Here is a 15616-nt window from a genome sequence, read left to right on the forward strand (position 1 = left end):
AGGGCTCCAAGGAAAATTAAGCGAATTTTGGTTTGGAACGGGTCCGCGTAGAGCAACTCGCACCCTTCACATGAAATAAGATTTTACCCCTTAGTGTCATGCTTGAATATACATTCTTCCATAAGGAACATCTATATGTAAAGAACAATATAAAACTTAGTAGCCTAAAGTGTGGAATCAAACACTGCAATGAGATGGTGTGAGGATCTTAAATTGGAGATAAAGTAACACACACTAAACTTAAACCTAACTTACGTGAACAATTTAAATGTAAAAGTAATAAAGTATTTAGAAAATACAATTCATTGCCAAGAAAGTTAAACATAAAAACCATCACCCATATATATATTATCTATATCAACTGGCAAGGAGCTAGACACCACTAGTCTACAAGCCCCTAGCTCCACCCATAAGCCACAACTCTAGAGGTACAATCCTAGATTACTGCACTTACAGGACATATGTATCATTACATGTAGGTAAAGTAACTACCATCCCCACAATCTGAACATATATGGAATGTGGTACCTTATACAAACTCTAAAATAGTACTTTACTATATTAAGGCGAACGGTATAATGTTAGCGTAAAATAACAGGTGAAATATAAATATTACTGAAAGTTATAGAAGGACACTTAGCACTCCTTTTCAGACAAACTTTTACATCAACTTTGGGTTCTTAATGCTCAAAATCCAAAATGATGCTTTAAAAATTGTGCCAGGAGGGACACCTATAAAACAACTCAATGCACCAACTGCAAAGTACACTACATATAAAATAATTATATTGCTACAGTAAAGAATGTGTAAATGTGTGTGCGCACATGTATAAAATAAGACTCGCCATCTAGGTTACAATTACAATGGAGAGGCATTTTGGCACAAATTGCTCATGCTGATTTTCATTGGAATGAGCGTGAACGTTGGAAAAACCACACAGGGGAGACTTATTACAGATGTAAGAACTACCTGAGACTTGTTTACTATGGTGCAAATATGACAAACGTAGTATAAACAATAAGTATTCGCTCGTATTTCTCAAGTTGCAAGCAGGATTATGAAACAAACTTGGTGGTGGGCTTGTTCAGGTCCCAGGACGAGCTGGCTAGACTAACATATTACTGTCAATTTAATCAAAATAATCTTAGTTTCCAGGCCTAACTGTAACATGCAACAAGGAGTAGCACTGCAAAAACCAAGCTATAAAACTGTGTTTCATATAAGTGCTTGTATACACAGGTTTCATCTTACACGTTTAACACGTGTTCTTGCACCGGCAAATGCGCCAGGCTGCCCATAGAAGATAAGGCAATGGACTTTACTCATACACCTTCTAAAAGGTATGTACTTTACTGCAATGGCAATGTGGCCTGCAGTGTTCAATTGTTACGCTTGGTGTAACAATTCCATTTTCTGGGTTCTCACTCAAAGTACATAGTTCTCTACACTGCCCGAAACCTTGAGGACGTGTTTTCAACACTCCGATAAAAGAAAGAATAAAAGTAGGTGTTTTTATCTAGATTTTTAGAAGTCTTCTTTAAACACCCATGTGTACAAGCCTTATTATAGCTACAAGTCTAAAATATATATAAACAAACTTTACAAATTGGTTTTTGGTCTTTGCTGAAAAACATCGGAATAGAAAAAGGCACATGTGATAGGTAAGCTTTGCCTGCATGTTCCAGAAATAAATTCTACCAGCAGCGAGAACAAGGGAAGAGTAAGCGTTCTATATAAGAATAAACTGTTTAAATAATAACTCTTCTCGTCAACATCTGATGTGTTTTAACAGACCTGAGAGTCAATATATAATAGGGGCTGGTGAACAGACAATACCAACCATCCCTATTGTTTAGAAAAACAGTTTATGCAGGTTCCCACTCATTGTTTCACATGTTCAGTATCAAAGGAGCCTGGTACAATTGCATAGCATTGTGTGCAGACTATGACAATGCAGAACTTTCTTTCCTTCCTAGTAGAATATGTTGGGAACACTTGAAAAGTTTACCAGCTTAAATTCATTGAGGCAGGCTGGACTGCAGAACCTCTTCCACTGGCCATCAACCATGAGTATATTGTCTCCGGCGCCTTTGCTTGGCAGATATTCACCGCAATGCTCGCAGCAATTCATGATCAAGCCATTGGCCATCCTGTAGCGATTGAAGCAGTGATCGCTGCACAGCTTGTGAGTCATGTTTTTGAAACTAACTTCATGGCGAATCTGAGAAGAAAAAGATAAAAATTCACAGATAAGCCAGATCCATCAGTACACAAGACAGGCACAAATGTATTATATTAAATTAAAATTCCAACACCTTTCTTGACTTAAGGCCTCTATCCACTAGACGATTTAAATGAACGATTGAACGATAAACAGTATCGTTCATAAATCGTTTGCAAATAGGTCTAAAACTATCAGCGATGCATGTGCCCGCTGGTCGTTTAGACATCCATCATCGTGCAAACAGGCTGGTCAACCTGACGACCTGCATGTTTGCAGGTGATGGATGAGCCTGTACTGAACGACTGCTCGTTCAGTGCAGGCTATGAGCAGACATGAAAACGACTGCACGATAACAATGTCGTAATGGTGCAGTCGTTTTCATTTCTGCTAGTGGATAGGCACCTTAAAACCTCTCTCTCGTTATCCCATATTAGAGAATTCAAATGAACGTTACTACCCAAAGTTCTTGTGTGTGCGTTTCAATTCCTCAGCAACATCACGATGGGGGGAAATCAATTCAGAGTGAATACATTTGTCCTAGTGATTCTGTGTGGCAGCTGCCATGCTTTAAAGCAGCGTGATCTCTCTCAAAAGTGTTCGCTACCCGGGCTGCTGTTGCTGGCATTTAAACGCCATGGCAACGGCAATTCGCACCCTTCGCATGTAATTGAATTCCCCCCTGGTTGCGTCATTCCTGAACAGTCCATCACATCCCCAGGCTTCACAAGTTGTCCATTGCAACCAATAGTGGGGGTGGGGTTGGCACATCACGCTTGGTGGCATCTCAAGTTTTCCTTCTCGCCCCATAGCGGTACATAGAGATGTGAGGGAATACTAGCAATGTCTGTACTACCATAAAGGGCCAATATGTGGGCAAACAGGTGCTGCAGCAATGTACAGTGGCACACTGCACAGAATTCCTAAACCAGTGTAAAGTCCTGGCTGGCACACCCAAACAGCACTTAAGGCGTCCAAAACCAGGACTATTCACCGACTTCTGCTAGTCACCTCAGGAGGGTGAGAGCAGAAATCTGTGCGCCCGCTGCATTCGTACCCGATTGGAGCAACAACTGAATTGCCCCGTTGGGCGCCCATTACTAACAGCCGCAGGGGAAAACAACTGAATTTCCCTAGTGCTTCTAAAAATCATCTTTACGTCACTTGTAAGCACACACAATTAGGTTTGTTAATGAAAGTGAAAGATACCTCTGTTAATTTGCCACAAATAGTGCATCTTGATTTGCTTTGATTTTTGGCAGAATTCTGCTTGTCCTCATAAAGTGATAAACAGTAAGTACTGCAGAACTCCTGGAAGGACTCGCTTGAATCAACTTGAGCAACAATTGTACCTTTCATTGTTGTAATATCTCTGGAAAACAAATGGGAAGCCACCTCAGAAAAGCCTTTACTGAACAGCATACACACATTAAAACAATCAACAGGTCCATTTTCAACAGCGTATACATTTTCTTATTTAATAATCACGTCATGCAGATTTTTAAAGACTGCCAACAAAGGTCAGATCAGGAAAACCTCATGGGTGCTGAATCACCATAACATAAAAAAAACCTGGCTGCCTCTAACTTTTGGTGTGGCACACTGTTTAATATTGCTGTGTGGCACATTATACATGTGTCCTTGCATATCTTTGCGGTAGTCATGCTAAAAATCCCCTCTAGCCACACCAGGTCCTGTGAGACACTGCTAGAACCGGGCATCTTTTATGACGAAAATGCATCTAAGCCGCAATGTGATGTGACTAGGACGCACCAGCATACTGTGCTGATTAATTTAATATGCAACACTAGTCTCATCAGATTGCGACCTAAATGCATTTTCAAAAAAAAAAAAAGCACACCCAATGCTTGCAGAGTAGCACGGGACCTGGTGGCTCACTCAGAAGTCACACTGCGTGGAATATTGACGCTAGATGTAGGAAGACACATCTGTAGATAAGTTGTTAGGAGATGGCCAAGAAGGTAGGAATACAAGCACTTCCGTATCTGCATTAGCCCCAACACAGGCCTTGAGATTGGCCATCTAAGGTTTCAGCGCACACTGTGCACCCCTTTATGCGCTAGACCAGACTTCATTTATATTTGGGAGACACCGCTTCCCATCGAATGGTTAGGTGCAGTGGCACTCACACAACCTGTTCGATTTATTATTTCTTTTTTAAAGATCACTGTCCTCACTTTTCATGGTGCCAACATGGAGGGAGGAGAGAGAAAGCTCTACACTCCCTCTACTATAAATCCTAGAATAATCCCTTCACATAAATTTACCACCCCTCCTACGGATTTCCCAGTCTCTGCCGTCACAAACTCTACCCCATCTCCCAATCTATATCTGTCCTTCAGCTAGAATGTAAGCTCTAACGAGAAGAGCCCTCTCCAATTCGGATTTGCTACGTAATCATGTAATTGGATATCTATTACGTTTATAGGTATAGATGTGTTGACTGTACCTATGCAAATCTCTAGGTTTTACCCCCTATGCACAACTCCTGCAGACCCTCATAAAATAATAAGAAATAGAAATGGTAAATACAGAGATTCGGCCAAAGAGCCATCATATCTAACGCTCTATACATAATATATGTAATGGTTTTGGAGATAAAATTTGGAATATGGTGAGCGTATAACATGGAACTTGGAAACAATGTATCATGCATCTGTGCAAGGACACACTAGATTACCAATACACTTCCAAATACTTAAATCGGTGATCCCATTAAATAAAAAAAATAAATTTACATTCACGTCATAATTAAACACAAGCATCATGCCGATAGTTCCTAATTGCAATGGATCAATTTAATTGCCAGCCAGCATAATATATATCAGTGTATGAAAATTGCAGGTATTTTACAGAAAGGCTAATTAGAATAAAATACACTGTTTCTGCAATTTGTTAAACTACATTATTTTTTTTATTAGCTAAAAGAAAACATTGGTAAAAATAAATAAATAAACCCTTGCTAGCCCTAAAATACTATAATCAGAATTATATATATGCAAAATTAAAAAAAAAAAAAACAAAACCACACAATCTACTTTATTTAAGCTTTCGTGCCATTAAGGGCCGGATTAGATTAGACTCAAAGGGCGGAATTCAATTGTTTTCATCCCCTATCGCGCCCGACGGAGCTATTCTATTCTTGCTACTGTCGGTCGCAATCAGCTGCCAAACGCTACATTTCAGCTCGCAGCCCCTGGGGGATGAGAGCTGAAATGTACGAAAAGTGACATGTTTGGGCGCCCAAACATCACTTTTCGCGATCGCGCCCAGCACTTTGGTCGGGTTTAGCTGCTTTGCGCGGCTAAACCTGACCTCTATGGGCGCGATCAGCGCGAAGAACGGCAGCAATTGAATGGCGGCCCGCGATCTCCTGTCACTTTAGACGGGAGATCCGGACCGTGTAATCAATTGAATTCCGCCCAAAGCAGTGTACGGGGCTATTCCATTACAGCCCACATGCTGCACTTAACGCAGATTTCTGTTCACCCCCTGCAATTCAATTGCTGCTCTGTCCGGGCACAAAAATAGCCAGCACCGGCTTTTCTGCTCTCCTGCGATGGTGAGCAGAAATGTGCGGTAAGTCCGTAGTTTGGGTGCCCTAACTAAGACTTTAGATGGGGTTAGCCGTTGACGCTGCTAAATCTGGTCGAATTGGGCGCAACATCCACAATAATTAAATTGCTACATTGGTCGCCCAAGAAAACCAGAGGGCTTATATAAAAGGGCTTCTGCTAGTGAAACTACATGTAAATTTCAGGTACTTTTCAGAAGTGAAGAAATTTAAGATAAGGCTGAAATCATGGAGTCAGACCTTCCAACACACAGCACACTGGATCTGGACAAAAAAACCTTTGAGCAAATGTTAAGAAGTCTATAATGACAAATACTTGTTTATCATCTATCGTATCAGAACTTGTACAGGAGCACAGCAGGAAATTCAATTCTTATCGCGGGGATGTAGCTCCTGAATTAAGTGCCATATATTCATAATCAACTGCTGGCACTGTATACCCACAACTAGCTTGAGTGTGCGAGCAGAAATCTGCATTAACTAGTGCCCCAGGGCTAGTCACGGTCGTGCCACGTGCGGTAATAACATCGACCGCCATTTAAACTGGGAGATACAGTTTACTGTGACTAAGCCCCAGGCATTAGTAAAGTGCATCTCCCGGGCACGATGAAGTCAATTGAATAGCTCTGAGAACTTAGCCCGGGTGCTACAACCCTGTGATGAATTTCCCAGCTAGCTAATGATGGCAAGGAGCATTTCAAAACAAAGCCAGAGGCCAAGACAAGAAAGTAGTGTGTAGGTACCAATATCCAATGGTGTTCTTGCTTATGAGTAAAACAGCACAGAAAGAACTAGTCTACAACTGTTTTAATACTGCAAGCTATTAAACACTTCATGCTACATCTTAGACACACATAAAAAGCATAGGAGTGCTCAATTCAAGAGGTAACTTTAAACATACTTAAACGCAGTTGAAATGAGACCACGTGTTAAATGTGAACCATGGATTTCCACCATTTTATAAACGCCACAGGAATTTAAATGTTAATTTGTCCTAATGCATGAAGAAAACAGGTCTCTAAGAAGTAATTGATATAACAAGTCTATAATAGATAGATAGATATCTATCTCTATAGAAATCTATTGATGAACAGCAGTACTGGCCAGCAGGGCACCAGATACTCGGTAGGCTTACTTTTTACACATAGTGCATAGCTTCTTTGGGGCTGGTTTCTGTGAGAAGGATGACAAGCAGGTAGTGGAACAAAACAGGTGGGTGGACCCTTTCCGCTGATAGGCGGTCTGCCCCTTCTGAAGCGGCTTCTTGCAGTTTGCACAAGTCACTTTAACAGCTTTTGAAGGCTGCTGCGGTGGAGGAGGCTGCAAAACTTGTTTTGGAAGAGAGGCCACCGGCGACATTGTGTCCACAACTGGCTGTTGATTCCGTGGAAATGACGCAGACTGAGATATCCAAGCATCTGAAAGAGGAAAGGCTTGGCATTAAACAAGAGGAGATTCAGGAGGCATCAATTCAAGGCTAGCTGCAGTAACTCATTATAGTTGTCACTATAACTTGCACCTTTATTTGAAATACAGCAAATAAACCTCTAAATTAACTTAATAACTTGTACAACTTAAAAGTTAATTTGACCAAATTTTGCCCAATTTGCAGCATACCCATCAACCAAATCATTGAATACATACTTGCTCAATACTAGTCAATGGTCTCATTCCAAACATGAGCAATTCAGTATCGGTTATAGTAAAAAAAAAAAAATTAGAAAATGTTTTGAAGGAGCATTAAAAAAAAAAAAAAAAGAAAAAAGAAAAAAAAAAGGTTTTTTTTTAGGGCCATTACCACTGGGTTAAATTACCTCTGGTGGTTAACGAGGGCACGCTTTCACTTGTGGTTAGCAACAAATAAATGAGCAAGCAGCTACAGAAACCCCAACCTCCGTTATAACGCAAACACTCACTAGCGCAACTGCTGGTTAAAGCTTAGGATACATTAAAACATGAACATTGCTTAAATGAAAACATTGCGACATACATCAGGGGGTATATACTTGTAATAGGCCTTGCACGGATAATTCCATCAGATACTTCACTGGCCTGAAGTAGCTAGGAGCAGGGTGCGTTCAGCCGGCTCTCCCGCTAATATCCTTTAAATATCCTGTTTTTGGTGGATTTTTTCATTCCAAAGCTGCTAATTACTCTGGGGCATCTTCCTCTGAGCATCGGGGGGTCCTTAGCTGGACTTCTGTTTGGTGACGCTTATGCTCTATCCCCGCGTCCGTGTCCTCTCCATGCGGTGAATGGCGTCCCTGTCTCCGGCTCCTGAGGTTATATAGTGAGCTGTACTTACCTGAGAATCCTGTTTCCAACTCAAGAGTCCAGTCGTCTGACTTCTCTTTGTACCCTGCCTGCTTGCTGAGACGTCTGGGGAGTGATCGACGCGGACTGCCGCCATCTTGTTCTGATGTTCTTCTTCGGATCCTGCTTGTCTGCTGTAGCGCACAGTGAGCGTTAGTTGTGTGCCGCCGCCGCTGCCAACTTGACATCGCGGTTCTCCTCAGCTGATGTGTGAATCCTCCGGTTGATTTGGTGCACCGGATTCAGTAGAGAGCTCTCCCTGCTCGTTTGTCAAAGCTGCTGCTGTGGCTGTGTTGCCTCACCGTCTCCTGCATCAGCGGTCATCTTGTATGGTACTTCCTCCTCACGGCTGCTGCGGGTTATCTCCTGGTTATTTGCAGGTGAGCTCTGGTGGTGTGCCAGCCACTACCATCTTGCCGCTAGTCATCATCCGGCTTGCCCTTTTGTTGTTCCTGATTTGCTGGACTTCTAATACTCTACAGTTTGGTGACTTAGATACCACGCTTTATTGATTGCACCTATAAACCTGCATTGTAGTAAAGATGGCTGTCTCCTTATTGCAAATTCCCCGGTCTATTAATGCTTCTACTCAGAGGCTTCTTATTCAGCCTGTGTCAGTGCCATCCTTCAATGGAGGTGCACCCTTTAAATCCAGCCTGTCCATTGGTGGTGCCCACTACTGGGCTTAATACCCTATTAGCTCCTGCCTACCTAGACTCTGTTGGGTTTTATCCAATCAAACAGATCAGTCCGGTTGGGTTGAAGCTACAGAATATATGTACAACAGAGCAATTTCTGGACTTATCCTGTCAAATGTCTGTCTACTTTTGAATCTGCTGCCTTCTCAGTTTTTGGATATTTCGATTCTGTTCTGGTTCTTCCAAATGATTTGAAGATATTGAACTTTTCCCTACAGTACTCCTTGCTTTTTTTTCGTATATCCTTGGATGCCAGGGTAATTGCAGAATATATTGCTTAAATATTTTATGTGGTGTTTCTGGGGGGACGGAGACAGGTCTATTTGTACAATCTCACAAGAAGCCGAGGTCTGGCCGGACTAAGGGCCTGATTCAGAACCGCTCGCGAGCGCTATCGCAAGCGGGTTGATGGTGGCCCAGTGCGCATGCGCACGACGGAGCCGGCTCCGTCGTGCACATGCGTGAGACCCAGATAGCGACGGGCAATCCGTCGCTCCCGGGTCTCGTACCAAAGGGGGCGTGCTGTCGATGTTGAGTGACAGCACGACCCCTTTGGTGGGCGGGCTGGGGGAGTGGCTACCCAAACTGAGGCATTCCCATGTGAACGCCTCAGTTTGGGAGCGGCCCCACTGACATCACGAGTGATGTCAGTGGGAGAGATTTCGGCTCTGTGAGAGCCGAAATCTCTCTGGGGCTTGCGGCAACGAGACCCTACCACAAGGGTCTCGTCGCAAGCCCGATGGTCACGATGGTCACGATGGTCTTGACCATCATCATGGCCGCTCGCTATAGCTGTGGGTGGTCACCCACAGCTATGCGAGCGGCCAGGAGGCAGTCCGAAAAAACCAAAAGGCCGGCCCAGATTCAGAGCGAGCGCTCTGTCAGAGCGTCCGGCTCTGAATCAGGCCCTAAGATTGGTATTTTGTAACTCTTTGGTTATAGTTTGTAAAATCTGTCTATTCTGGTTTATGGATATTTGTTGTTACATTAAGTATTGCATATGACTAACACCATTTATTTAAAATATGGGAGAGCCTATAGTTCTGATATAGTATAGTATTGACGGCTGATCCTAGCTTAGGGTCACTAGTCTATTGCTCTCGGTAGCTACATGGGAATTTTCTATTATCCTGTAGTTGTATGGTCGGTAGGATTTTTTCTAGGTAGTTAGTATAGAATAGGGGGGGGGGGGGGAGCTATTCAATGGTTTCCCCCACACCCAGAACTTATAGTCAGGAGATGCCTGTTAGCTCGCCTTAAGCCGGGTGTTTAGGCGTACTAACCGTCATTTTCTGACCACAATGCTGGTAGCGCTGCGCTAGGCTGAAAACAGCATTGCGGCTGGCAATTTTGTCACAAACTCAATTAAAATACAGTGACTGGTTTCCTTGTCTAATAATCATATGGTCACCCTATATCTTTAAATAACAAATACAGCTTCATGGATAGTAAAATACAATAAAGGAGGAAAAAAAAAACCAAAAAAAAAAACCAAAAAAACACAAAACCAATTTACTACCAAGTCCAGTTATTTCAGTAAACATGAAACCTGCCGACGACCGGCTGTGGGGGCATAAGCAAAAAATAAAAACTGCATGCAAGTTTGCACCCTGAAGAGGAGTACGCGAGGATGTAGGTGATGTTCTAAACACTAAATCTGCTAGCGTGTCTAGCCATTGATAAAAGCAGGGGATTAATATCTAGGAAATATATGACCAAAACTATATTATAACACATTTTATAGTTGTGTATTCTACAGAAACAATTATAGTTGTCTTCTATTTGGCAGAATAAACCATTCTGAACCGACGATCCAATCATTTCCACCAGTATAGGGCGGACATTTCCACATAAAAAAAATTCAATAAAAAATCTGTAATAAAATATGGAACATTTTAAATATATAGGGATAAATTGCACATTCTTCACTCACCAGGAGTATGATGTGTTGCAGATTCCCCATTTTGGAAAACATCACCACCAACATTAATTCTTCCTGGGTTATAAGGTCCTGTTGTAGACTTGGCCTGTGAGGTAAGTGGAGAAGGATATGTCTGGAGATGGCCACCAAAATGAGTTGCCTGTAATCCATTAGGCACCTCTCCCATGCCGGGGTTCTGCAGCGATGTGACATGAGTGATCATCAGATTCATATCTCGACTTTCAGAATTGTGATGATGGCTATCACTTACAGAACTAATTCCAGATTCCAAAGTGGTGACATTTGCAATTTGTATTTCAGAGTCAGGCTCAGTAGTAATACCAGTACTCATCCCAGCATTTGGTTTGTTGCTTGAGAAGCAAGATGGAGATGGAAAATCCACATTAACAGACTTGGTAGAGTCCATAAGCCTGCGATTGGTAAAAGTGGAAGCATTTTTGTCATGCAGACGACTGGGCTCAGGTTCTTCCTCATCATCAATGATGATTGTCTCACTTATTGCTCCCCGGCTAGATTCTGCATCCTTGCTGGAAGAGTGCGATTTGGGGTCTGCCCTGTGATTTTCATTTTTTGATGAAGAAAACCCTGCACTTCTTGGAGCAACAGGCGGGGCATTCGAAGGAATCTGTATAGGTTCAATGAAAACTACATCATCGTCGTCGTCATCTATAATGGGTGCGCTCTGGAAGGTTTTGGAGGGCATCGGGCCACCAAAAGCATTGCCCACATTTTTTAGTCCTGTAGCCATTGCATTAGATGGAGGACCAGAACTCTCTTGTCAATCAAACCTTCCTACAGGGCCAGTGAACATTCCAGGTAACCTATTAAAGCATAAGAAAAATGTTATTGCAGGCTCCAGGTGAATATACAGAAACTTCAAATTCTAAGGACCCAATCCAATTAAGCACACTGTTGATAGCGCCGGGAGGGAGCACCCGGAGCTATTCAATTCAGCGTGCTGTTAATTCTGACTAGTCTGACTTAAGTCGGAGAATGCCGGTTCTAGTGACTAAAGCAGGGTGTTTAGTACTGGCGGTCTTCGACTAAAGTGCAGGCTGCACGGCTGTCAGCACCGAGCTAACCCGGAACACAGCCTCATGGCCAGCACTTTAGTTGCCATTCTCCTCACATCCTCAGGAGGGTGCGAGAAGAAATCTTTTAGCCGTCCTAACAGCGTGCTTAATTGAATCGGCTCCTAGTAGACCACAAAACATTTTTTAACCGTACACTGCAGGCAGTACAGACTGAAATTTCCAACGTAGCAGTTGTGTTGTTTTAATACATTTCAGTGTATGACTCGGCACCCACCCCACATTTCCGGACACCCTCAATGAAACGTTGCATTACATTGTATATAAGTCCCATAAACAAATGCAAAACATAAGTGTGGTGCTGTACATGTACATACTATGATAAGAAATACAAAAAAAATTCAAATAAAATTGCATCACCTCCTCTTCCCCATTCACTACAGTAGAACTTCAAAGGCAGCGATTCCAGTTATTTTTTCTTCTGTTTGGTTTTATACTGTTACAACATTGTTGCAATTTTATGCAAAAAGTTAGCTTTTTGGAAAGAAAATCTTGTAATGTATAAGAGCAAATGACAATCAAGCATTCGCTTCCAAATACTGGGGAAAAAAAAAAAAAAACGGTCACTCACATTGGTGGTCACTCACATTGGTTAAATCAACTTGTCTGAACAACCGAGCTAACCAGTGCTTTGAAGCTAGCTGTGGTGTTACCATGTGCGCTTACAGCATTGCACCTACTTAAGTAGGAAAATGCATTTTACCGAGAAATTGAATAGCTCCATGTGCTCATACTGGGAGCTGAAAGTCGCATTCAACTGAATTCCCCCTAAGATATCAATTACTAATATTCATCTTACAGGAATTTCATGCTGCGTTTGTTAATTTTACCTCCCCTTTGATGTCTCTTGTGACCAACTGTCTCACATTAACAGAAATAACAGAGGTCAACATTTCCAATGGAGAGCTCAACTTCCCACTTCAACGAGAAACCACCTCCCCTAAAATGTAATGCACAGTCAAAACAACACCTCTGCTTTATGCCTCACACCCAAATCTGGATCAGTTACTTCACCTCCACCTTTGATAAATTCCAAGAATGTGTCCTTTTCTTGTTCTAGATACAGGAATTGAGAACAGGTGAGTTTTGGTTGCCTCAACTGTTGCAGCATTCTGAACTTTAGCATTGCCCTCAATGGGGGCGATTCAATTGCTGGGCATCTATACGAATAGGTGCCCAACAGTGCAATTCAATTGTTGCTCCGTTTGGACGCCTAATGCTGAGAGGGGACATTTCTTTTCAAAGCCTCCTGAGGTTCAACAAGAAATTAATGCAAAGTCTCTTTTTTTGGGGCGCCCTAACAACTTCTTTTGATTTGCGCGGCTAAACCCGGTGGTCTTAGCCACATTAAGGACAAATGGTCGCCCAAACAGAGAAAATTTAATTGCTCCATCGGGCACCTATTCGTATAGACATCCAGCAGGGGGCGCGCCAAACATTTGAATCGCCCCCAACATGTCACTAATTTTATATGCTATAAAACAATAGATGGGCAAAATATGTCCCACATCATAACAGGCCTACCCTGCTGAGCGGTGCGATCATCCAGCAACGCAACAGAGTGGACTGCTTAAACCCTAGTCTTCTTTAGTCTCGAGTGATCCCACCCCCCAATTAGAGATTACATCAGTGTCTCACAATACCCCTCTGAAAATAGCAAAATGCTTCTAATCCCTAGCGGAGCAGATCGCAACAGAGCTAGAATTGTATAATATATATATATATATATATACACACACACACATATATATATATACACAAACAGTGCCTTGCAAAAGTATTCACCCCTCTTACAACCTGTAATTTATTTATTTTTTATCTGAATTTTATGTGATGGATCTGCACAAAATAGTCTAATTTGGTGAAGTGAAATGAGAAATTATATATATATATATATAAAAAAGAATCTTTATAAATAAAATTCTGAAAATTGGCACGTGCATATGTAATCACCCCCTTTGCTATGGAGCCCCTCAAAAGTTCTGTTGCAACCAATTACCTTCAGAAGTCACATAATTCGTGAAATGAAGTCCACCTGTGTGAAATCTAAGTGTCACATGATCTGTCAGTATAAACACACCTTTTCTGAAAGGCCCCAGAGGCTGCAACACCACTAAGCAAGAGGCATCACACCATGAGGACCAAGGAGCTCTCCAAACAAGTCAGGGACAAAGTTGTTGAGAAGTACAATTCTGGGTTGGGATTTGAGACTGGGACAGAGGTTCACCTTCCAGCAGGACAATGACCCGAAGGATCCTGCTAAAGCAACACTCGAGTGGTTTAAGGGGAAACATTTAAATGTGTTGGAATGGCCTAGTCAAAGCCCAGATCTCAATCCAATCGAGAATCTGTGGTCAGACTTGAAGATTGCTGTTCACAAGCGGAAACCATCCAACATGAAGGAGCTGGAGCAGTTTTGCCTTGAGGAATGGACAAAAATCCCAGGGGCAAGATTGGCAAGCTCATAGAGACTTATCCAAAGCGATTTGCAGCTGTAATTGCCGCAAAAGGTGGCTTGACAAAGTACTGACTTTAGGGGGGTGAATAGTTATGCACACTGAAGTTTACTGTTATGTTGTCCTAAATGTTGTTTGATTCACGATATAAAAAAAAAAAAAAAAAACAACTTCAGTTGTAGGCATGTTCTGTGAATGCAATGATGCACACATTCAAACAATCCATTTTAAATTCCAGGTTGTGAGGCAACAAAACATGAAAAATGCAAAGGGGGTGAATACTTTTACAAGGCACTAATATTATATTAGTTTGCTAAGCGCATTAGAAGACTAATGGATGATTAGAAAACCCTTGTTCAATTATGTTAGCACAGCTGAAAACGGGTTTGCTCGTTAGAGAAGCTATAAAAAACTGGCCTTCCTTTGAGCTAGCTGAGTATCTGGAGCATCACATTTGTGGGTTCGATTATACTCTCCAAATGGCCAGAAAAAGAGAACTTTCATGTGAAACTCGAGAGTCTATTCTTGTTCTTAGAAATGAAGGCTATTGTCATTGCCAAGAAACTGAACATTTCTTACAACGGTGTGTAAAACCTTCAGAGAACAGCACAAACAGGCTCTAACCAGAGTAGAAAGAGAAGTGGAACTGTGCAAGAAGACAAGTATATTAGAGTCTCTAGTTTGAGAAATAGACGCCTCAAGTCCTCAACTGGCAGCTTCATTAAATGGTACCCGCAAAACGCCAGTGTCAACGTGTACAGTGAAGAGGCGACTCCGGGATGCTGGCCTTCTAGGAAGAGTGGCCAAGAAAAAGCCATATCTGAGACTGGCCAATAAAAGGAAAAATTAACACGGGCAAAAGAACACAGACATTGGACAGAGGAAGATAAGAAAACAGTGTTATGGACAGACGAATCGAAGTTTGAGGTGTTTGGATCACACAAAAGAACATTTGTGAGAAGCAGAACAAGTGAAAAGATGCTGGAAGAGTGCCTGATGCCATCTGTCAAGCATGGTGGAGGTAATGTTGGCTGGGGCTGCTTTGGGGCTGGTAAAGTGGGAAATTTGTACAAGGTAAAAGGGATTTTGAATAAGGAAGGCTATCACTCTATTTTGCAACGCCATGCCATACCCTGTGGACAGCGCTTGATTGGAGCCAATTTCCTCCTCCAACAGGACAATGACCCAAAGCACACCTCCAAATTATACAAGAACTATTTAGGGAAGAAGGCAGCTCGTATTCTGTCTGTAATGGAGTGACCAGCGCAGTCACCAGATCTCAAACCGATTGAGCTGTTG

General features: G+C 42.2%; 1 protein-coding gene across 1 annotated transcript in view; it reads right to left on the bottom strand.

The window, feature by feature from the left end:
- ZMYM2 (zinc finger MYM-type containing 2) overlaps positions 1-15616 on the bottom strand; it is a 77328-nt gene that overhangs the window by 46074 nt on the left and 15638 nt on the right. Inside the window, exons 2-5 of the mRNA XM_088458546.1 lie at positions 10762-11591; positions 6953-7235; positions 3432-3594; positions 2010-2222 (exon numbers count right to left, since the gene is read on the bottom strand). Coding sequence (XP_088314672.1) covers positions 2010-2222; positions 3432-3594; positions 6953-7235; positions 10762-11518 — 1416 coding nt within the window. The 5' untranslated portion in view covers positions 11519-11591. The remainder of the gene's footprint in view (positions 1-2009; positions 2223-3431; positions 3595-6952; positions 7236-10761; positions 11592-15616) is intronic.

This window comes from Taudactylus pleione, unplaced genomic scaffold (genome assembly GCF_031769625.1).
Source record: "Taudactylus pleione unplaced genomic scaffold, aTauple2 ptg000842l, whole genome shotgun sequence".
Classification (NCBI taxonomy): domain Eukaryota; kingdom Metazoa; phylum Chordata; class Amphibia; order Anura; family Myobatrachidae; genus Taudactylus; species Taudactylus pleione.